Source organism: Phoca vitulina, unplaced genomic scaffold (assembly GCF_004348235.1).
Source record: "Phoca vitulina isolate PV1807 unplaced genomic scaffold, GSC_HSeal_1.0 scaffold2, whole genome shotgun sequence".
NCBI lineage: Eukaryota > Metazoa > Chordata > Mammalia > Carnivora > Phocidae > Phoca > Phoca vitulina.
This window is the reverse complement of record NW_022589705.1, coordinates 100,465,706-100,487,918: the sequence shown is the minus strand read 5'-3', so window position 1 is coordinate 100,487,918 and position 22,213 is coordinate 100,465,706. Positions and strand designations below refer to the sequence as shown.

Here is a 22,213-nt window from a genome sequence, read left to right as displayed (position 1 = left end):
AAGGCACCCGGGCCGCGCCCCCCATCCCCGCAAGCTGCCAGAATATCCCGCTCAGACCGGGCCGGCGCCTGCAGCCACCGCGAAGCACAGACACCCCCAACTCGGCCCCCAGCCCCTGACGCCACCCTGGGGCGACCAGGGAGCGAGGTGAGGACGGGTCATCGGCCAAGCCTGTTGCTGTGGGGGCTGGCGCCAGCCCGGCACCAGCACTCTCCTGCCTCATTACTCAGCGGGCTGCAGGGAGGGTCCCCAAGGGGAGGGGCTGGATAATGGCTCTCGGCTCCGATCTCTTCCCGCCCTGCCTCCCCTCCCTGCCCCTTGAGCCAGCAGGCAGACCCGGGAGCCCTCGTCCTCCCCGCCCCCTGCCCAGCCCTGCTCAGCCTTGGAGAGGGGGCTTCAGGCCCTGCCCCCGGCTCCCAGGCATCTCTGGAGGGGCCAGGGGCCTGGCCTGGCCCCCGGCCCCCGAGGTGGGGCTGCCTGCTGAGGGCCCAGGTGCCAACCAGAGATCGTATCTCCGCAGCCCTGCAGGGGCCCGGACATCCCAAGACCAATTTACATTCTTTGGTCTGGGTTCGCTGGAGCCAAAACAGGGTGGGGGTAGAGGGCCCCAAATCCACAGGAGCCGCAGGCAGGGCCTCGGCCACCCCACCTGGGGTTTGCACGGGCCTCCGGGAGTGGAGACGTGCCCTCGGCTCCGCCCCGGAAACGCATGCGCACTTAGCACACGGGGGGGGGGGGGAGGCGCACCGCCCTCCGGGGTCACGTGCGCAGCCCTGTGCGTGGCCCCCACCCGTGTGCTCCCTGTGCCTGCCCCCGCCGGACAAGGCCCTCCGAAGGGCTCCCCACCTTGCTCTCTGCCCCCCAGACAGGGACAGCGCACGGCATCCGGCTGCCGTCTGACTCACCAGCTTCTGGGACTTCTGGTTCCCAGGCTGAATGGGTCTGGGCGCCTGGCCCTGCAGGTGTCATAGGCCCCAGCCTCCGGGACTGGACTTGAGACCGCACGTCCTTCCGGGGCTGCACCCCCACCCCCACCTCCACGACGACTCAGTAACCAGGCGACAGGGAGGGCTGAGAGCTCTTTATTGCTGTGAGCACAGGTTTAACAGGACAGTGGGTGCGTGAGGGCCAGCAGGTGCTCTGGGCCCCTGTCTGGCCCTCACGTGCCCAGGAGCAGGCCGGAGAAGCTGGAGCCACTCTGGATGGTGAGGGTGGTCCCGGAGCCGTTGTCCACGAAGACGGAGGCATACTGTCCAGCCTGCAGACACCCCACAGTGGGCATCACCACCCACGGCGCCCGCCTGCCCAGGGGGCAGCATATGGAGGAATGAAGCTCGAGCCCCACCAGGCAGCACCCACCCCGGGGGTCACGTGGCCGATGTCCGTCCACTCGCTGGCTTAAGCAGTGCCAGGCCGAGGCTCCAGGCGGAGGACCCCTCCCCACCCATCCAGCCCTCCGGCCTCACCTGCAGTTGCAGCAGCCCCTCCACGTGCACGGTGAAGACCCTGCCGCGGCTCTCCAGGCCCGAGATGGCCTCCAGGGACCTGGACGCGGCGCCGCAGGGCGAGGGTGAGGGCACGCTGGCTGTGGGGTCAGCCCCCCCCACCGGGTACACAGCTCTCCCCGGGCAGGACAGTCCAGGCTTGGGCACCACCACCCACGGCCCCCGCAGCATCAAGAGTGCCCGCAAGGAAGGCCCACTCACGTGTGTCGATGACACAGGGACTCAATGCAGACGAGCACCCGCACTGTGTCCCGAGCCCGCGGCCGCGCCCGGCCCTGCAGCTCCCTGTGGTCTGTGGAGACAGGCCCAGCCTCCCCCAGGGAGGACAGAGCAGAGTGGGGCGGTGGCTAGACTGCCAGGGGCGGGCCCAGGAGCCGCTGAGGCCTGGGGGGGAGTGGGCCCTGAGCGAGAACCCCCCTCCCCTGCGGGAGGTGGGGATGGAACAGGAGGCACCTCTTCAATGGGACCCAGGCCTGGGGGCTGGCCCCCACTCACCCACATGCAGGCTGGCAGAAAACTGGAAGATGGCGGTCACCGGGGCTGTGAACCGGCCCGAGGCCAGGCTCAAGCCAGACCCCCGCAGGAAGGCGCCCTGCGCCGTGGGCTGGAGGGATAGCAGGTGAAGAGCCAGCTGCAGGGCCTGGGCCCTCATCTTGCACATCCAGCCTGGGGGAGGCGCCTGTGACCAACAGCTGCCCCCCCCCCCCCCCACCAAGCAGGGCCCAGGTGGGCAGGATGGGGTGGGGGCAACCTGTGTGTCTTCACCCACCTGGGCCTCTGGGCACAGGCTCCAGGCCCGAAGGGATGGGTGAACTCTCAAGAGCCCCCACCAGGGAGGGCATCCCTGGCTCCTGGCCACCTTGGACCCCACCCTAAGTCGTGGCACACGGGACCTGCTAACCCTGACCCAGGTCACCTCCTCCCCGCCCCCCGCGCCTGGCTCCCCCAGGCGCCCCCTGCGTGTATGTGCTGGGTGTGAGACCTGCCCAGCGGTGGGGAGCTGACCCAGCACCCTGCCCCCCCCCCACCGCTGGCCCCTGCTGGCAATGAGGACGGCCTTCAGCAGATGCCCCGAGCAGACCAGGGCTCGCCCTGACGCGCACTCACGGCCTGGAAGCCATGCAGCTCCGCCAGCGTCTTCTGGTCCACCACCATGGGGCCCTTCAGTGCACAGTGGAAAGCCTCGGCCACCAGCCGCCCACCAGTCCCCTCAGGCAGCAACGGGCCCAGCAGCCCCAAGAACCGGTGCTCGGTGGCCTCTGTGGGGAAAAGGGTGAGGGCAGCGTCTTGGGGTTGGGGTGGTCACCCCTAGGGCCCAGGCAGGAAGAGTCCGGGACAACAGCCTCACCTTTCAGCATCTCCTGAAACTCTCGAAGCAGGGCCTCCTGGGTGACTGCGGCACCGGGGGGTCCAGGGGGTCCGGGAGGCCCGGGGGGGCCCGGGGGGGCCAGAGAGGCCTCGCTGGGGGGAGGCAGGAGAAAGTGAGGGTCCCAGTGGGAACCACAGCCCCCCCTGCCCTGGGTTCAGACCCCGGGGCTCACCGACTTCTTGTCCCGGCCCCGGCACCGTGTCTTCGAGGCCCCCTCATCTGGCCGCCGGACGAAGTTCAGCCATGTCATGTGGGCGTCTGAGAACTCAGACCCCAGGGCCTCAGGTGGCTGCAGGGCCAGGGGACAGAGCTAGTGTGCTGGCCACGGGGCCCCGGGGAGTCCTGCCCTACTGCCCCCAGTGGGGAGTGGGGAAACTCAGGGCCCAGGCCACCTTGGGCAGGACTCAGGGCACACACAAGACACGTGGCAGTGGGGCACCACAGGCCACCCTGGGGACCCAGGCCTGGACACACACGGCAAGGGCTTCCTTTGTGGAAGCCAGGACCTGATGTCCAGGCACCTTGGTTTTGGATCTGTGTTGGAGCACTTGTGTCCCTTCCCGCTGTGCCGGGTTACCCCCAAGCAGACAGGTGGGCGGTAAAGAGCAGGAGCAAATTTTGGTGGGGCGGTGGGGGGCTTCCCAAGAGTTTCAGAGCCACGCCAGGCTGCAGCGAGGATGGGCACAGGCTCTGCTTTGTGCTGGGCATCAGGGGTGCAAGCGGGCAGCCTTGGCACTCCCGCCGGCCCCGCCCCTCAGGCTGGGACCCAGGCCACAGCTGGCCAGCCCACCTGGCTGTTCAAGCAAGGTCTGGGAGGGGCAGAGTGGAGCTGCCTAAGGCCATGCCCCCCTCCACCCTCCAACCACCCCCTCCTAAGCCCAGTTTCTGCACCAGGACAGGCAGGAGAGGCAGGAGCACCCTAAGCCCCAAGGTCAAAGAAGGAGCACATCACGCCAAGTAAGGGGGCGTGGGCTGGGGAGAGAGTCGGCCTGCCTCTGAGGAAGTTTGCATGCCAACAGGAAGCTCATGGGCAGGAACACAGCAGATGTTGGCCTGGCTGGGAGAGAGCCACCATCATGGGGCTAGCAGAGCCCTGGCCACTCTCGGAGAGCTGTTCCCGGCAGGGCAAGCTGAGAGGTCCTGACTCAGGCAGGTCCAGTCCAGCAGTCTGCCCTCAGTCCCAAACATGGCAAGAGCCAGGTTCCCGGGGCAGGTGCTGCCTCCCGACCCGGGAGGGCCAGGGCCTCTCAGCAGACCAGACAGGCCTCTATCCTGGGGGATGGGAGGGGCAGGAGGGGTGGGGTGCCTCCCAGCCCTGATCTGGGCCCCACCCAGAGAAGAGAGAGAAGCCAAGAATATTTGAATGTCCTGGTTCTTCGCATATCTGTTATCTGCCTGATCCCCTGGCTGCCACCCGCCCTAGCCATGCTTGAGGGACCCAGGAGCCTGGAGAGACAAGTCCATCAGTGGTGTCTAGGGGCCAAGGGGCAGGTGGAAGATGAGCCCACCCCTAGCAGGAAGAGCAGGGGTCCCAATGTCTGGGGAGGGCTGTCCTGGGATATGTGTCCCATGGCAGCCCCCCACCATGGAGGCCACTCCTGGAATAGAGATTTGCCTGATTGTCCCCAGATGGACCCGTGCCTGCCCCCAGAAGCTGTCGGTAGCCCACCCTTCTCTGGCTGGCAGGGCCCAAGGACTCACTCTCCTCAGCCTGCCCATCTGGAAAATGGGGCCTCGGGCTCCAATGGGCTGCGTGGGCTGAGAGCAGCCGGGCTGGCCGCCGCAGAGACGCCCTTGGGAGGCGGGAGGCCAGGATCAAAGGCATGAGGGCTTGGGGGGTGGGGGGCCTGCCCCAGCAGCTGCCTCTCCCTTTCCAGGCCTGCGGCCCCCAGTGGGGCAGCTGTGTGAAAGCACCAGGCCTGTGCGGGTGGGGTCAGCGCCAAGACCCCCTCAGGAGATGCTCGGCCCAAGAGGGTGGAGGACCAGGGCTGAGGCAGCTGCAGGGATCTCTTGTCTCAGAGAGGACCCCAGGGGCCGACTGAGGCCAGAGGGACTCCAACGACCAGAACACAGCCCGTGCCAGAGGCCATGGGGGTCCTGGCTACACAGTGGAGGTCAGGGCAAGGACCTCCGGCAAGCACAGAGCCCAGGCTAGCCTTAGCCTCTCCAGCCGCTCAAGCTGTGGGATACCTGGGTTCCCAACAAGGGGCCTAGAGCTCCCCCCGCCCCCCCGCCCCACGCCTGAATTAGCAACTACACCCAACGGCAGCAAGCTACTAGAGGCACGTGGGACCTGGGGCTTCAAAGGTTTCGCTGCAGCCCCTCTGGGAAGCCCCTCCCCTCCCCCCACCCTTCCCCTGGGCCCGGGGGACCCAGTGGCTGCCCCAAGAGCCGCTGCTGCAAGTCCTGCCCAAAGCCCCACTGCGCCGAGACAGGATGGGGAGGCCTGGAGAGCCGGGCAGGGCAGAGCCTGCGAGTGGGAGGACAGCCCAGAGCCCGGGGGCCGCCTGAAGCCTGGGAGTGCGCGCACACCCACACCCGCGAGCAACCAGCCCGTGCGTACCTTGGGGGAGCGGAGCAGCCCCTCGCTGTTGGACGCGGTGGCCGTGGGGGGCTCAGTGCGCTGGCTGGGCTGCCGTGGCCTCTTGGGCTCCCGCTGCGCCCCGACGCCCCCAAGGAGCGTGACCTGCAGCCAGAGGGCCATGGCGGCGGCCCAAGCCCAGCGCATGGCGCCCAGCGGCTCCAGACCTTGGTGGCGGCTCAGCGCGGCGAGCGGGGACTCCCAGGTGTGCTCATGGGGGCGGCACTGCAGCCGGCACTCAGGGCCCCCGGGGGAAGACACAGCCCCAGGGGGCACTTAGCCGCCCCCCGTGCATGCGCAGGCAGGGCGAGCCTGGACAGCGGTAGGACGGGCACCACGACGGGCGGACGACACAAGGGACCCGGCAGAGGCAGACGCGCTCCTGAGCCCGCGGGCTGGGGCCGGCGCCGGCCTCCCCTCACACGCAGTGCCCGGGCTGCCCGCGCACGCCGCCAAATAAGCCTTCCCCTCCTCCCCAAAACTCCAAGGGGGAGGGCTCACACTCTGCTGGTCTGCCAGCCAACAAGGGCTCCCCCGCCAGCCCGGGGGCGTGGACGGGGGCGTTAGGCTGCTGCAAGGGGCTGCACCTCCCCGGGGCGCTCCCTGCCTTTGGAAACAGCCCCCACCCTTCTCCAGGAGGGCCAGCTCACCCTGGAAACTGTTAACATGAATTCACTCCACCCGCCTCCCAGCTAAGCTCCCGGCACCTCACACCCAGCCCCTTCAGGGTGGTGGCCCAGGAGGTCCCAGGGTAGGGACAAACTCCATCAGGACCGACAGCCCCATCTGCCCTTCCTACATATGACCCACCTCACTCAGCCCCTCCGGATCCTTCCAGCCCCACCACAGGCCCCCTCCAGGCCCTCTGACAGAGGCCCCCCGACCCCAGGGTCCCGGTGATGCCCGGAAGCCTGGTTCAGACCCTGCTCCTGAGAAAGGCGGGACCTAGGAAGGACAGCTGACCTACCGGGCTCCCAGCCTTGTCCTGGCCTAGGTGACCCTGGGCACTGGCCCTCCACTGGGGGTGAGCATGGCTAGCGAGGGGAGGGACTGACTGACCTCAGAGAAAGGCATGGTGGGTGGCCTAGCTGAGGGTGCCCGAGTCCCTCTACCCCCTCCTCTTCTTGGGGCACAAGGCCAACCCTTACAGCCTGAGGGGGTGCCCTCACCCAAGCAGGCCTCTCGGCTTCCTGCTGTCCTAAGCCAGCAGGGGAAAGGGACATGAGTCCCCAGGCCTTTGTAATCCGGAGGTCAGCACGACGGTGAGCCCTGCCAGAGGAGCCTGCTGCCTCCACAGCTGTCCAGCCCAAGGAGAGGGAGCACAAGATTTCCCCCCAGCTGGACCTGAAAACCAGTGGGTGGGTCCCCAGGGAGAGTTAGGGCCCTTCCTTAACCACCTGCCCACTGCAGGCAACAGGATGACCGGGGCCAGCTCAAGCCAACAAAACCTTGCAGTCAGTTGCCACGAAACGGGGGCCCGGGGGGGCTGACCGCTGCCCCTCAGTGGACCAGGACTAGGAACGGTCGGAGCCGTGGCTAGCCCCCAGAGGAGCTGCTGCTTGCAGTCCAGTCTAGAGGAAGCGGGCACACTGGTCCTAGTGGACAGCGTAAGAGTCCTCCTCCCGGCACTCCTCAATTTCCAGACGTCCACTAGGAACGATGAAGGCAGACCCCAGCCCCAGACCGTGTCCATGGCCGCTACAAGCAGAGCCGCCCCAGAGACAAGCCTGGTGGGGAAGATGTGAGGAGAGTCGGCCTGGGGTCACCCGTCCCCCCTCCTGGTTCAGGCAGAGGTGGGCCGGTCCGGGGACAACAGCGGGCGGTTATGGCGAAGTCCGAGCTCGCTGCTGGGGCCTCAGCTCTTCCGGGTGTCCAGCTGGTGAGCCGGCTCCCAATGCCTGGGTCCTGAAGGGGGCCACGCTGCGGAAGATCCCCTTGTGCTCTGCCCAGCTGGAACCCTGGATGTGACCTGCACCCAACACCAGGTCAGGAAGGTAGCCCAGGAGACTCCCACTGAGCTGCTAGACCCCTCCTGCGGGGCCCAGGAGGCTGGGCACCTGATGGCCCGGTCCGTCAGGGCTTCAGTGTGTCAGAGTGCCAGGGCCAGCGCACCATCTCCGACTGGCTGCTGTGTGGGCACCTCCAGCGCGGTCCTCCAGGCGGCTCGACCTACAGCAGACGACCTCTGAAGCTGGATGGGGGAGCCACACGGCAGTGGGCCTCAAACAGGCCCAGCCACGGCTGAACCGTGGGTTCTGCTCCCATCCCCAGGCACCTCGACAATCAGCAGGAAGCAGGAGCCACTTCGCTAGCCCACTGGTTCATGAGTCTCAGCCAAGCTGTGCTCTGCAGGGGGACGCGGCCCCCTTGGGCTCGGGTCCAGTGTCAGGGAAGCAGCTCTCTGCTCTTCAGTGCCCCCTCCCCCTCTCCCCTGCATCCCAGGGTTCCTCCCAGCGGCCCAGCTCCCCCCGTGAGCACAGGAGCTGCCTGGAAAACCACCAAAGAGACCCTGCTCCCCAGTCCTCCACGCCCTACTGCCGCAGACACCCACTGCCCCTGGAGGGGAGGCCCAGGCCAGCGGCCGCTTCTCTGTACCCAGACACTGGGCATTGTCCCCACAGCAGTCTGCCCCCCATGACGGTCGCTCCAGCCTCAGACCCAGACCCAGACCCCTCGGCTGCATTTGCAGTTTCCAGTCCCAGACTCGGGCCTGGGGAAGCTTCCCGGGGGAGAGATGCTGGCAACGCCCTTTGCAAGACCCCTCTCCACACCTCCAGGACCCCTTCACCTGTGTCCATGCAGCCTGAGTTTGGTCAGGGGCTTTCTCCCTGAATTAAGAGACTCCAAACACGGCTTGCACTCAGCGGTTCAGCTGGGACAACTACTGGGGACGCCCAACATCCACCAGGGACTCCACACAAGAGGGAGGGGCCGGTGACCCCCCCGAGGGAGAGCAACATGGACATGGGGTCAGACGTGTAGACCCACAGGACAAGTTCATCTCTTTTTTAAGCAATCTCTACACCCAACGTGGGGCTCAAACTCACGACCACGAGATCAAGGATCACCTGCTCTTCCGAATGGGCCAGCCAGGCATCCCAAGGTCATCTTTCACCTTGGGTCACTGCAGACAGCTTGCCGCCTTGGACACTGGGTGAAGGCTTTGTACAGCACGGGTCATTTCTACCGCTGACAAAGGGTTTTTAATAGTTGAGATTTCACATACGGCGCAGAAATAACCCACGTTAAGTAAAATATTTGCTATGTAATCTGCCTCCTCAAAACCTCAGGAAACATCAAGTGTTTGGATCAGATCCGGCCATGGACAGAGGGTAAGGCCCGGCATCCAGCACAGCAGAGGAGGCCCGGCGGAGGCCGCCCCTGCCTACCACTGCACGCAGGGGTCCAGGCCCAGCAGTGTGGCGCTGCTGCCGGGGCCCATGGCTAGTCACGGGGCGCCCCCCACGGGCCAAGCCGCTGGCCTGCCTGTGGGCGAGCCTGGCACTGGGCTGAGATGGACTTGCATTTCCACCAAGAGACTCAAACAGCACAACATTTAGGAACAAAGATATAATGAAAGATTTTTTTCACAAGAGTGGGTTAAATACACACAAGTGGTAAATTATAGAGCAATTTTAAATAAACCGATCAAAAACCAAAGAATGTCGAAGATGTACAAGTGCGTGGCTGCACTTGAGGCCGCTGTGGCCCCTGGAGTGAGATCACAGCCCCTCAGCCCGGGACCCACAGACACAGTGCTTTCAGATGACGTGCAAGTGAAATCATCAAACAGGCGCTTGATGGAAGACGTCGGCAGCCAGGGGGCCAGCTCCACCCCACCGGCCCTGCCCTTCCTGGGCAGCCTTCACTTCCCGTGATGCCCAGTCCGTGTGTGATCTTCCAGGGCAGAGCCCATAGCAGACATGGATCAGCTGCGAAAAGGAACATGTGAGCCTATCTTTAGGGTAAAGCAAAGATCTGGACCAAGTGTGAGGGGAGCCCCAAAGTGCACAGAACCTGCCTGTCAGGTGCAGATCCCCGGGGGGCTGCTAGGGTCAGAGGAAATGTCCTGCGGGCACCAGGGGCCACCCCCTGCAGCTTCCGGGAACCTGGAGGTGGCAGTGGGGGGCCCAGCCTGGCTCGGGTGTGGAGGCAAGGAGGTGGGGGGTGGTGAACTGGAAGCAGCCTTAGGGACCGCACAGGACATGGTGGCTCTTCAAGTAAAGGGTGCCACCTTGTGGTCAGACAGCAAGCAGCTGCTGAATTTCAACGTTAGCAAAACAAAGAACCCCCTCTCCTACGAGGGACTGCTTCTTTCCAAGTGAACAAAACACATTTCAAATGCTGAGGCCAAGCCCCACGTCTCCTGGACCCCATCTGTGGCTGTCCTTGGCCAGCCCCTGGGCCCCACGGCCAGGCCCCCTGCCCCTGCCAGCCGGGCGCAGCTGTGAAAACTCCTCCTGCCTGCTGAGCCAGGGCTCCGCTGGACCAAGAATGCACGCAGAGTATTTGATAATCGAGTTTTGTATTTTTAAGTGACCAAATCTAATAAAATGAAAAACAGGTTTACTAAAACAGGTCCAAAAGACGATACAGGAGATAAGCTATAAAACCAAAGCGTGAGGCCCCTCCTCCTCGACACCCAAGCTCCATGGTCCCCAACGACCCCAGAGCGAGGACAGGGAGCTGAGAATCTTGCATCTCCTCTAAATCCAAATTACACACTTTGGTTTTTGTTTTCCTTTTCAAGGTTTTTAAAAAGCTAACCCCAGGAGTCAGGCAGGTCCACCCTGCGCTCGGCGGCATGTCCAGCCAGCCCATGGCAAGCTCGGGCCCAGTGTCCCTCGTTTTTGACCACTTCTGCCGGCCGTGGCATGTGGCTCACTCCTGCGCTATGCTTCTCAGCACGTACTTGACCGTGTAGGCAAAAGCCGCAAACCCGACTATAACAAACAAGTTCGCCAGGGCGCCGCCCAGGAGTCCATGGTGCCGGTTTGCCTGCTGGAGCCCCGCGAGGTGTGGCCCGGCCCCTGGCGCGTGCCCATTGAGGAGCTGAAGCCCGTTCTGACCATGGTGTGTTTCCCCATCTGGAACCACATCTGGTAAGGGGAGAGCCTGGGGTCGGCTACTGAGTTCATCTTGGGCTTTCTGTTTTTGTTTAATTTCCTAAGATAAAAACAAAAAGAAACAACGGTTGGTCTAAACAAACGAGTTCCTTTAAGACTAGGGAGGGTTCTAAGATCCACCACAAAGACTTGCGGGGCCAGCGGTCGCCCGTCCCATGTATTCAATCCTGATACCCGCTGTAGGAGGTAGAGGCTGCTGCTAACTCTGTCTTACAGATGAGGGGGCCCAGGGACTTGTCAAAATCACCAAGCCTGCACCTCTCAGGGCCTAGACCGAGCAGGTCCAAGTGACACGGAATCACCGTGGCCTCAACCTTAGTGCAGCTCCCCCTGCCCCTCCTGGCCAAGGGCCCTCCCTGCAGCTCAGCAGCCCACCTGAGGAGCTCCACACCCTGACGTCCAGTTCCCTTTCCCTGGCCTCTCCAGCTCCAACCCCAGCGTCCAAGCCCCCCAGACCCTGGGCACCTGGAGGAGAGGGGCGGGGCTGCGCCTGCCAGTTAGCTCCTGCAGGTGCCCGTGGGCACAGGTGCCCTCCGTGCTGTGTGTCTGCAGCACAGGGACGCAGAGCAGCACCATCTTCTCTTTGGAAGATTCCGATGTGCAAGGGGGTAGAACTGACTGGCAGCCTCTGTTCCTTACCTCCACGACTTCAGGGAATAATTCACCAAAGACTTTGTCTTTCAAATTAAATGCTAAACTTTGTGCAGCCAGTTGTCTTTTCTAGGAAGAAAGAGAAGGGAAATAATCAGCCCGAAGATAAACTTCAATTCTTTCAAATTCTAAAGACTATTTTATCCTCAAAAGCTGCTATCTTCACATTGCTGAAAACACTGAATAAACTCACTCTTCACAACAAATTAATTTAGTCTTATCAAGGCTTATTTATCTTTCCATTATCATCAATTAGTAACATTAAACTTGATTCCTACTTAAACAATAGAAAAATAAAACCAGTGGTGTTGCCCGCCCCTCCCAAGACCCCTGAGGAAGCTCGGCCTGTTCTTCCCCCTGCTGAGAACAAGGAACCCCAGAGCAGCGAGTGTTCCTGGGGAGCAAGGACATGAGAGGGAGCCCCCCAGCACGCGGCCATGCTCTCGGCCCTCACCGTGAAGTCCGACGTCTCTATGCTGCCCAGGGTGGGGCCCTTCTCCACCATGAAGCTAAGGAGCCCTGTCAGGATGGTGGAGACAGACCAGGCCGGGTTCCACGTGTCTGGGTGGAAATCCGTGATGGAAAGACACAGCCTGAAAAACAGGGACCCACTCAACAGAGCTCACCCCAATCCTGACCCCACTCAACACTTGAGAAGCAAAAATGCCTTACCTTGTATTGCACTTAAATCTTCCATTGGGCGTTATCATATAAATACTAGGAGGTTTAAAAGGAAATTCTCTGGGAAAAACTAGTTTTCCATGATAATAACCACCTATATCAAAACAGAGAAAGAGCCTGGTCATGGTCCACAGTGCAACTCCTGTGGGGGCAAACCCCTCCCACTCAGCCCCATTCCAGCCCTCAGGCTGGCGTCAATACCCTTGGCCTCCCATCCCACCCCACCCGCTCTCCCCCATCTCTGTGCCCACCAGCTGACCACCCTGGAACACAAGAGTCTTGCTGGAGGTCTCACTGGGGGCTCATGACATCCCCTCTCTCACTCAGAGCACAGCATCAGAAAAGAAGCTGCACCGAGCTCCTCACTGGCCCCCGCCTGCCGCCCTCCCCAGCATGTCAGCTGAGGTCACCCCTATTCAGATCCCCTCCCTCCTGCGCTACTCATTTCTCCTTCCCCACCAAACTACATCCAGCAGCAAGCAAACCTGCCATCGTTTCTCCCACCGTAAAAACACAAAAAAACAAAACTCTAGCCGCCACCTCCCTGGGATGCCTGCCAATGGCTCGCTCTTCTTTCTGTGACATTCCCGGAGAGCTACGCCCAAGTCCACCCTGCCGAGGCCACGCAGGCAACGCTGCCCAGACGGGTCCAAGAGGGAATCCCAGCTAGTTCCCCGAAACAGCAATTCCATCCTCCTGGGCGTTCAGACTAAAATCTGGGAGGCCCCACTGCCACCCACCCACCCCCTGGCCCTGCCGCCATTTCACATCTATTCCATTAGCAAATCCTGTTGGCCACACCTTCAAACTGATCCGGACCAACACTCTGGGCGACCTTGCTAGCTTCATGGCCTTCAGCCCCGCCCGCTCAGCTCCCAGTCCCACTGGCCATGCCTACCTGAGGCCTCACACCCTCTCAGGGCTGCACCTGGGAGCCTTTTGGAAATGCAGAACCTTGGGCCCATCACGGGCACGTTAAGTAGAAGTAGGACACGCACTGACGGGACACCTGGGGATGTCTGTATGCCCACGTGCTTGCACAGTGAGGCCTCACGAGCTGCCCTCACCTCCACCTGGTCTCCCTGCTGCCCCCGGGACCCTGGGTGTGGTCCCACTTCAAGGACTGGGGCACACTAGTCCCAAAGAGTCACACATCGCTGCTCCAAAGCCACTCTTGGGTAGGGCCTCCCCACCACCTCATCTGGGCTCCCCACCAGAGCCCTAGCCCCCTCACGGGAGTGCGGTCTTCTACTCCAAGCTCTGCCAGTGGTGGACGGATGATATGAGCCAAGTGTCCCTCGTAAGGCCAACCCAACAGGCCAACAAGTCCACCAGTGACAAACTAACACTATAAATGACACTCAGAGCGCACACACTCAAAATCACTAAGAAAAGAAAGCCAAATTGGGAAATAGGCAAGTGATACAAACAAGGGCTTTTCCTACGAGGAAGCAGGAAGAGTCAATGCGCATTTGAAACGGTCTGGCTCAGCGCTACACAAGAAATGGCTGCCCCGTGTAGCTTCGGGGGGTGGGGTAGTGGGAAGACACTGCCTCGGGACACGGTGTGCACCTGCCGGGGAAACAGAACTCTCAATACCTGCGCTGACCCGGCGGCTCGACCTCCTGCGATCTACTGGACAGATGCTAGGTGAAAACCTTCCACCGAGGGAAGGGCTCCGTGCAGGAGCCAGGCAGAGGCAACACAGGGAGCAAACCGGAGAAGCGAACAGCAAGTTGCACGACATGTGGCAGGCGGCGCACGCAGAGCCACAGAAGCATGCCATCCTCCACATCTCGGTGCCCCTTACAGTGCAGAAGATGAATCCTGGGAGGATCTGTGCTGGAGGGGGGCCCAGGAGGGCTCATCCTGAGAGGTGAAGAGGCCAAGCAGGGAACATGGGAGGACAGAGCCTCCAGGGAGGGCACGGAAGCAGTGCAAGGCCAGCAACTCCCACATGCTTCATTCCAAGTGTCCACAGGGGACGGAGCGAGCACAGCCTTGGCCAAGCCCTGGGGACAGAAACTACAGAGAGCACTGTGGCCCTGGAAGGAGGCCAGGGAGAGCACCCAGCACGATGCTGCCCTTCAACACTGCCCTTCCTCCACTGAACTGCTTTTGTAACGAAGTGGGGAAAAAAGAAAAAAATCCACAGGCCACAGCTGTGCCAGACCGTTCCTGGGTTCTCCACTCTGTTCCACTGACCTGCATTTCCACATTCCCTCCAGTCTGCTCACTGAAACTACACAAGTCTGAAAAATCAAGCAGAGTGACTCCTCCCACTTTATTCTTGTTTTAGCTATTCTAGATCCTCTGCCTTTCCGTGTATGTTCTAGAATAAAAATCTCAGAATAAATCTGTGTATGCCTACAAGAAACTTTTATTACGACTTTGATAGGATTGTGTAAAATCTACAAATCAATCCAGGGAGAATCTTCAGCGACACCCGCACTAGCAGGAGGCCGCTTCAGAACGGTCAGGGATGGTGCACCTGGAGTACACTGTGCCAAGCAGACAGGGACAGGGACAGGAGCCATGAGAGACTGAGAAGGAAGGGTCAGGACACCCAGAAGTCAGAGGAGGAGCAAGTGAGGAGGAAGCCAGAGTCGAAACCACTAGAGTCCACAGAACCCCAGACACTGAGGCCTGAGATCTGTCCTTCGGACTGGTAGTTCAGAGGGGTCCCTTACCGACCCAGGTGAGAGCGGTCAGCAGAAGGAAGGGCTGCAGGCTGCAGAGTGTAGCCCTGAACTGAGGAGGGGATGGGCAGCAGGGGAGGGGACAGGAGTAGGTGCTGAAGTGGGCAGTGAAGGGAGAGGAGGCAGAGAACGAGGAGGAAGAAAGAAAGGGGAGGAGGGGCAGCAGGAAAAGCTCTGTCTCTGAAGGGAATCTTGCCGGCAGCCTGAGGGCCAGAACCAGCAGGGAAATGCACAGGGGAGCACCAGACACCAGGAAGCATTCGTGACAGGCTTGGGTCTGAAAAGAGGGTACCTCTTTCTGCAGAGACAGGAGACCCCATGCTAGCCAGGGCCTGGGGGGTATGGGGGTCTCCTGTAGTCCCAGCCCTGCATGCCTTCGCTCGGGGCCTGCCCTCTCCTCTCCCCGCTGCCTGCACCCCTCCAGGCTCATCTCCAGCAGCAACAGGCCTGGATACAGAAATTAATAAATGCTCACTATTTATTCGGAAAATACTAAAACTACAAAAAAATAAACTTAAAAACCAGGCACAATGCCCCTTGTGAGAGAGAGCACACACTCATGTCCTAGTGTGTCAGAAACACATATTTAACAAGCATTCTAGCATGATCAGTCCAAACGGCCATAAAGCCCGTCTTTTGCTGCATTTCTAGGAAACCCACTGCAAGCCCATCAAGCCCACATGCCGCTGTTGGGCATTCGGGCAGTCCCCGGCATGTCACTATGAACACACCCAACCTACAGAGAGGCTTCTGCACCTGTCTCCCTAGGACACATCTTCCCATTACAGGGACTCCCGCATCAAAGGAGAGTTAGTGACATATAGGCCAAACGTTCTCCTCCAGCAGCCGGACTCTTTTCTAGTGAAATCTTATGCAAAAGCCCCATGTGGAGGGACATGTCACCTGAAGTGAGGACCCAGTGGCTAGAGAGCTGAAGGTACTGCCCACCTGGCCACAGCTCTGCCCTGGGCTTGTCCTGCCATGGCTCATCTCTCACCCTGGCCTAAACTCTGAGGCTGGTGCCAAGCTCCCTGCAGCCCCCCGATGTGCTGGCTAGTCCCAGGTCTACTTTGTAAATGACACCAGAGGACCCTGAGTGGCATCACCGGATCAGTCTCAGCAGCAGTTAGGAGAGCAGAGGTGTCCAGCTGACCCAGAGCAGATCCTCCCTAAGCCTCAGTGCCCCATCCACAAAGGGGCCCAACCACTTAGCTCAGAGGGCGCAGCAGAGTGAGTGCTCCATAAATACACCTTTCCTTCCTCCGACAACATTCATGCTGGTCTGAACAAACCCCGGGAGAAACTGGCCGCACTGTCCTGCTCACCTGGTCTGTCTTCCGGCTCTGATCCTACTGATGTCAGAGGCTGGGTAAACCCTAAGACTTACAGATAGCCCCCAAAGACTGAACACAACGGCAAAACCAAACACTTCTAGGACCTGGAGAAATACTGGGATGGATTCCAAGGAAGTCCAATCTCACTAATGCACATCCAAAATAGGGCGTGATTCACAAATACCAAGTGTTTGACAGGTGAGGTCTATTCAGAAGGTCAAACGGCCTCTTGTTCCTCTCAGATTAAAGACTTACCTTCATAAGGGGTCATCTCTGGGCCTCGGACCACATAGTGCCTGAGGGAGAGAAGAAAATCAGCTAGCTCTGGGGATGACAAATTCTCCAAATTTAGAATCACTCCAAGGCTGGGGTTTGTAGGGTCCAGCCAACACCAGATATTCACAAATATTGAATAGGTGAACTTGCACTGTAGATGGTGTAGTCACTTTGTAACAGAATCTTAAACACCGGACCTTGTGAGTTTTCCACAAAGTATTTTTATGTCTACAATATGCAAGAAAGGAATCCTCTCTAACCATTATAGCCAAATGACAATCTTCCCAATGTTAATTTCACATACATTCTTAAGGTGTACTTGGAAACCTGCATTTTTCGGTGTGCCCAAGTATTACGAAGTAGGCCAAGCAGGGAACAGCTGGTGACATGAGGTGGCTCTGTGCCCCCCACGTCGATGTTCTGGGAGAAGCAGGCCCGACCTCCGAGGGCTGACCTGCAGCAGGGGGAACAGGCACAGCCCATGCCCGTCACCGAAGTCCCCGCACAGAGACTCCACTTGCCCACGCAAACAAAGAGCTTCAGCTGTACGTCAAGAGGTGTTTGAACTCAAAGATTTGCAAACAAAACAGAAAAGCACAAAGGAGAAAGTAGAACCAGCCAGAAATGCAAGACCAGACCATCCCTTCACAAACCCCTTGTCCCACAAACACCGTCTTACCGTTGTGGACCATGCAACACCCGCTATCTGCTGGCTGATAGTTTGACTCCAAAAACACTGTCATCCTATGTTGGCAGACCAGGAACAACCCTCAGAGCTAAGCACGTGACACACCCAGGAACATGGCCTTAATTTCTCACTGCTCCCAATTCCGGTGCCCGATTTGAGAACACTGGGTAGGGGCAGTGAGCAAGTGCACCTTTCCCAATGCCATGATGGGAGCCAGCAGAGAACCCAGGTGCCAGTCAGTGTCAGGTGAATGGCAACGAAGAGCCTTACCATTCAAGAATATTGGAAGGGAGGGGCTCAGCACAGATATAAGGCACCGGGTCCTTCTTAATTCGAAGATAGTCCTGTTTCAGCCGCTGGGTCGCTGTTGTTGGAGCTCTTTTATTGCTGTTGCTGCTCATCTATGGAAAACAAACATTTCTGTTTACAAAGAAGGAAAAGGCACGCCACTGCTTTCCTTACCCGCAGACAGCTTCAGCAGCCCCGCACTTTTGCTTTCGTTTCTGCAGCCCATCATCATGCACAGTCAATCCAGCCACCCAGAACCCAGGCCTGTGGGTTGTCCTGACTTGCCCACCCACTCAGACGCCTGCAGGACTTGCAGATTCTCCTTTTCCGTCTGCCCTGCCACAACCTTCATTTATGTAATATCAGATACAAAAATTAAGGGGAAAAAAAAAAACCCAAAGCCTCACTCCTGTCCTCAAAGAACCAAAATGGGAAGAAAAACATCTAATTTATTTGTTTTTAAAGATTTTATTTATTCATTTGAGACACAGACATAGAGAGAGACAGAGAGAGAGCATGAGCAGGGGGAGAGGCAGAGGGAGAGAGAGAAGCAGGCTCCCTGCTGAGCCAGGAGCCTGATGTGGGGCTCGATCCCAGGACCCTGGGACCATGACCTAAGCCGAGGGCAGACGCTTAACCATCTGAGCCACCCAGGTGCCACGAAAAAATCTTATTTAAAGGGTTCTAAGTAGAGGTGTGCTAAAGCCAGCCTGGACCAGTGCTCCTGAATGTGCATATCTCTCCAACTCTGTGCTAATGAAATGTTTATACCATGGAAATCAGGATGCACCCCAAACCAGCCCCCCGCAAAAGCCTGTTGTTAAACATTTTCCAACATATCTACCGCTGCACAAAAGTGGACGGGAGGAACAGGGGAGCAGAGAAAGGGCCTCTCCCTGAGACTGGAGAGAGAGGGGACCCTTGAAAGTATGACACCCATGCTGGGAAGAGGGACAGAAGGAGCTACAGGGACTTGGGCAGCATCATGGGTCCAGGGAAGAGTACTGGGCCACTGTGTACGGAGCCACAGCACAGTAAACGGCGACTGACGAGGCTGGCCAGGGAGGCAAGGCCAGGCGGCCAAGCAGCAGAGCAGAAAGTTTTTAGGCCCAAGCCTTGAGGGAGATCAGATTTTCTGTTAGAAAGATCACTTGGACATGAGGCGCCTGGGTGGCTCAGTCGGTTAAGCATCTGCCTTCGGCTCAGGTCATGATCCCAGGGTCCCGCATCGGGCTTCCTGCTCATCGGGGAGTCAGCTTCTCCCTCTCTCTCTGCAACCCCATCCCCACCACTCATGTGTGTGGGCACTCTCTTCTCATATAAATTTAAAAAATCCTAAAAAAAAAAAAAAAAAAAAAAAAAAAAAGATCACTTGAACAGTTCAGTGAAGGTCGAATGGGACAGATGAGATGGCATGGGAGGGACAGGACAGCACTGAAGGCTAAGGACCAGGAGCGAGGCCTCAAGAGAAGAAACATGGCCTGGCTTAGGGGGCCCTGGGACACTTCAGCTATGCTCAGAGGCAGAGGGGAGGGATGGTGAGAGAAGACACAGAGCTCCCCACCCTCACAGACATCAGAACAGCTCCAACTCAAACTGCTTTATACACTGAAGTTTCCCATAAGATAGCAAGGCAAAAAAGTTCTGCTGCTAAAAATAAAGTGTGAAAGCCACTGGTCTAAAATATGATAGAGACAGAGGACACGTAGGGGTACGCAGGAATGGAAAGGAGACAGTGGTGGCCAATCGGAGCCATACCTGCCCTGCTCTCCCCCGTGCTACGGACGCTGCCACTCAGCAATCTCAGCCCATCTTGCCACAGCACTGCACATCAGCGGTCAGGATCTCCACCCTGACCTCTGACCTGCACAACCCTGAAGTCACTCCACCCCCATCCCCCACCACAGTGCTTGCCCCTCCTCATCTTCACCTCAGGGCCTCTGTGTGCTCATTTCCCTAGCGACAGCTCCATCAGGTCAGAGGTCTGTGGACTCCTGCCCCTTTGCAGGCTGAATTCCCCTCAGAGCACTAAACCCCTAGGCGACAGCCAGGGCTCAGTGTGCTCACTCTACACCCCAAGGCCTGCAGAGCAGTCCTCCACACACCACTGCCCACCGCACTTCTCTGGGGCCCCTAAACTTCAGGGTCTCTGTTCTCCTCCTTCTCCCGTCCCCACTCCTCTCACCCTAATGCAGGGTCCCACTATTGTTCCCATTAACCACCACAGCAGCCTCCCAACTGGCCTCCCAGCTTCTAGTCTCACCCCATTTCTGTACACTTAAGTCAGATTAACTTTCTCCACCCACAGTTCTGATCACAGCATTTCAAGATTCCCCCAGAGCCAAGCCCTTGACAAAGAAGCCCCAGCCAGCCCCCTCCTAGTTCCCCACTCCCAAATCCCCTCCTCATCCTAACCAGATGGCTGCTTCTCAGCCTGGTCTCTACTCGCAAAAACTTCACTTAGGCTCCTCCTGGCCTAGCTCTTCTTGGCCTAGCCAAGCTAAGTCCCTCAAAAGCCTCCCTGATTTCCCTTGCCAAATGCCTCCACCAGCCTCCCTGCGATCCAGCTCCACACCACTCAGGTGCCTGCCAGGCCCCAGCAGAGATACTGGTGAACCCACAGCGGGAGAAGGCTACAGAACAGCCTGGAGAGGGATGCTTTCCCATACAGCACTGCCCCCAAGCTCCTGGCCAAGCCAAGTGGGCCAGGCGGCTCACCCGGGACCAACACCTAGTAACAAACAGCAACAACCCAAAAGCAGAACGACCACACTGGACTTGTTTCTTTTAAATGTTCATATAAAGTTAGCACTCTGCCATATACAAAACAATTCACTGGATAATTCAAATACCACTGTGTTGCCACTTAATTATGTGGCCAGGCTGGATGCTTAATGAAGGCTACTGGACAGCCACAAAAATAAATGGATCCTGCCTGGCCAGTCACAAACGTCTCCTCTCATTCTTGCTCCCAAAGGCATAAACTCTAAAGTCACATTTATGATTCAACTCCTCAGTTCGTGGCAAGGAAGGGCTCCCAACTGACCCCTCCGTGCTGCAGTCAGTGGTCTCACAGCCCCTCCAGTCTACAGCACCTACACACACTAGGAAGCATGTCTCAAGTTCCCTGCAAATCCCACAGACAAGGCCCACAGAAGTGCATTATGCTGAACGAAACAGAGTGCAGACACTTAAGAAAAAATGGCATGAATAAAACATTTTCACATAGAGAAGCTGAAGGAAAGCAGCCCGATCCAATATCACAGGGCATGAGTCCCTTCAGCCTCACGTGGACACAGGCTTGCCACCTGCCCCGCATCCATTCCCCGTTCCTTTCTTCTCCGCACATTTCTGCTCCGTGTACGCGTAAACTCAGGTGACCGTGTGGCAAGAGACCTTGGCCAGACTGACCCACTGGGCACGTGACACGTCCAAGCCCAAGACTTTCACGGAAGTTTGTGCACCGGCCTGGGCGGGGAGCTGCCCCAGAGGTCAACCCTTCACGACAGTGCAGATGACCAACTGCAAGTTCTAGGCACCGAGACCCAACCGGGCCTCATCGACACAGCCAGGTTTTCAGTGAGGCCTCTTTCTACCAAAGCCAGACTACACTGTTTCCCTCACCCGGAACGGACAGGGCACCCCCTCCCGCTGCCGGAGGGTCTTCTCACGCGCTTACCGGCGCTACTCCCCCTAGGCCGTGGCCTTGCCTCTCTAGCTGTTCCGAGCCTGGGCCCCGACAGACGCCGGGCACTGGATGTGAATGAAACACAGACCAGCCAGGTGGCATCGACTGAAAAGGGGGCCCGGCGTCTACATCGGGCTGGACGCTGAGGCTGCAGGTAACCGGCAGACGTGCACAGTGGCAGGCACACACGAGCAACCGGCCCGGGCCCGAGGGCAGCCACCCCACCGCGGCTTCCCACTCTTACCGCCCGATTTTCCTCTCGGTTATCACCCCACCAGGCACAACCCCAAGCACGCTCACTCCTGCTGGGGTCCAGCTCGGGGTACTGCTGAGGGCTGAAGCGGCGACGGGCTCAATGGCAGCCACCCCAACAGCGATTCCCGGGGTCGTTTACAAACCAAGATCCACGCCGGCTAGTCCTGGAGGAGCCCGCAAGCGCGCCACTAACGGGAGGCCTTTCCGCAGGAGCCCAGCCGGGGGGCCAAGCAAACCGCCAAGCTGGCCGGAGGAGCACCCCGGCCCGGAGCCCCGGGCGCCCCGCCGTAACCGACCTCAGGTTCCGCGCACGGAAGCGCCAGGCCGGGCCCCTCGAGCGGCAGATCGGGCGGGGACAAGCCTTGCGACGGCCCCGTGCCCTCCGCGCGGGCCGGCCCCGGCGGAGCGGACGCGCGGCCGAAGCCCCGGCTCAGGCCCGCGCCGCGCTCTCACCTCTCCCCGTCGCCGCGCGTGGGCCGCCGCCGCGCTCAGGCTCGCCGTGGTCGAGGCCGGAGCAGGGAAGGAAGAGCGTGGCCCGCGCCGGAGAGCCTCACCGCGCCGGGACCGAGGCCACCGAACCGCCGCAGCGCCGCCGCCGCCTCAGCTTGCAAGATGGCTGTTCGCGGGGCGGGGGAGACTCATCCCCGCTTCCGATTCCGGTGCACCGCGCTCCGGGGCGGCCGCTCTAGCCGGCCGGGCGGTCGTCGCCTGCGTCTCGCTGCCACCTCCCACCCCTCTCGGCCCGGAACGTCCGCGCGTGCGCAGTGGCGGGCAGCTCCGTGGGGCGGGGCCCAAGGGCGGACGGTCGGCGCGTGCGCCCTGGCGGTCAGCGCCGCAGCGGATGTGGGGCGGTGTTGGACCCCTGGTCTCTCAGGTGACCTGGTCAGGCGGTCAGGGCGCTGCGAAGCATCCTTCCGCCATAATGCGGTCCGGCGGGCGGCCCCAGGGCTTGTCAGCGGCCGATGCGGTCCGTCCCAGAGCGGGGCGCGCCATCCTGGGGAAGACAGACAAGCCCAGGCCAAGGGTGACCCCCGAGGTGCCGGCGTGAACTCTGCCTTGAGTTCACTGGGAC

At 60.0% G+C, this 22,213-nt stretch overlaps 2 protein-coding genes across 3 annotated transcripts; both read right to left on the bottom strand.

Moving 5' to 3' along the window:
• Positions 1 to 1,075: 1,075 nt before the first annotated feature.
• C1QTNF12 (C1q and TNF related 12) lies at positions 1,076 to 5,916 on the bottom strand. The gene is given in 9 exon segments (XM_032418847.1): positions 1,076 to 1,258; positions 1,467 to 1,545; positions 1,707 to 1,797; positions 2,001 to 2,109; positions 2,613 to 2,764; positions 2,854 to 2,951; positions 2,953 to 2,966; positions 3,047 to 3,163; positions 5,438 to 5,916. Coding segments are annotated over 9 exon segments (924 nt in total). The 5' UTR covers positions 5,603 to 5,916; the 3' UTR covers positions 1,076 to 1,159.
• Positions 5,917 to 9,965: 4,049 nt separating this feature from the next.
• Positions 9,966 to 21,760, bottom strand: UBE2J2 (ubiquitin conjugating enzyme E2 J2). 2 transcript variants are annotated; one of them, XM_032395740.1, is made up of 7 exons: positions 21,595 to 21,760; positions 17,181 to 17,311; positions 16,202 to 16,242; positions 11,905 to 12,007; positions 11,687 to 11,825; positions 11,221 to 11,301; positions 9,966 to 10,621 (listed from the first exon to the last, which is right to left on the bottom strand). In XM_032395740.1, exons 2-7 carry the CDS (start codon positions 17,309 to 17,311, stop codon positions 10,337 to 10,339), a joined length of 780 nt encoding a protein of 259 aa, XP_032251631.1. In that variant the 5' UTR covers positions 21,595 to 21,760; the 3' UTR covers positions 9,966 to 10,336. The 2 variants fall into 2 exon arrangements, with proteins under 2 accessions (XP_032251631.1, XP_032251639.1); XM_032395748.1 differs by lacking the exon at positions 21,595 to 21,760 and adding an exon at positions 21,131 to 21,346.
• Positions 21,761 to 22,213: the final 453 nt, after the last annotated feature.

What these genes read in the sequence shown, in the direction of transcription:
- UBE2J2 (XM_032395740.1), bottom strand. Translation starts at nt 17,311, where the DNA reads ATGAGCAGCAACAGCAATAAAAGAGCTCCAACAACAGCGACCCAGCGG. An exon ending in AGAGATGACCCCTTATGAAG is followed by an intron (nt 12,008 to 16,201) that starts GTAAGTCTTTAA and finishes GTTTTGATATAG; the next exon opens with GTGGTTATTATCATGGAAAA. An exon ending in TATTCCCTGAAGTCGTGGAG is followed by an intron (nt 10,622 to 11,220) that starts GTAAGGAACAGA and finishes TTTTTATCTTAG; the next exon opens with GAAATTAAACAAAAACAGAA.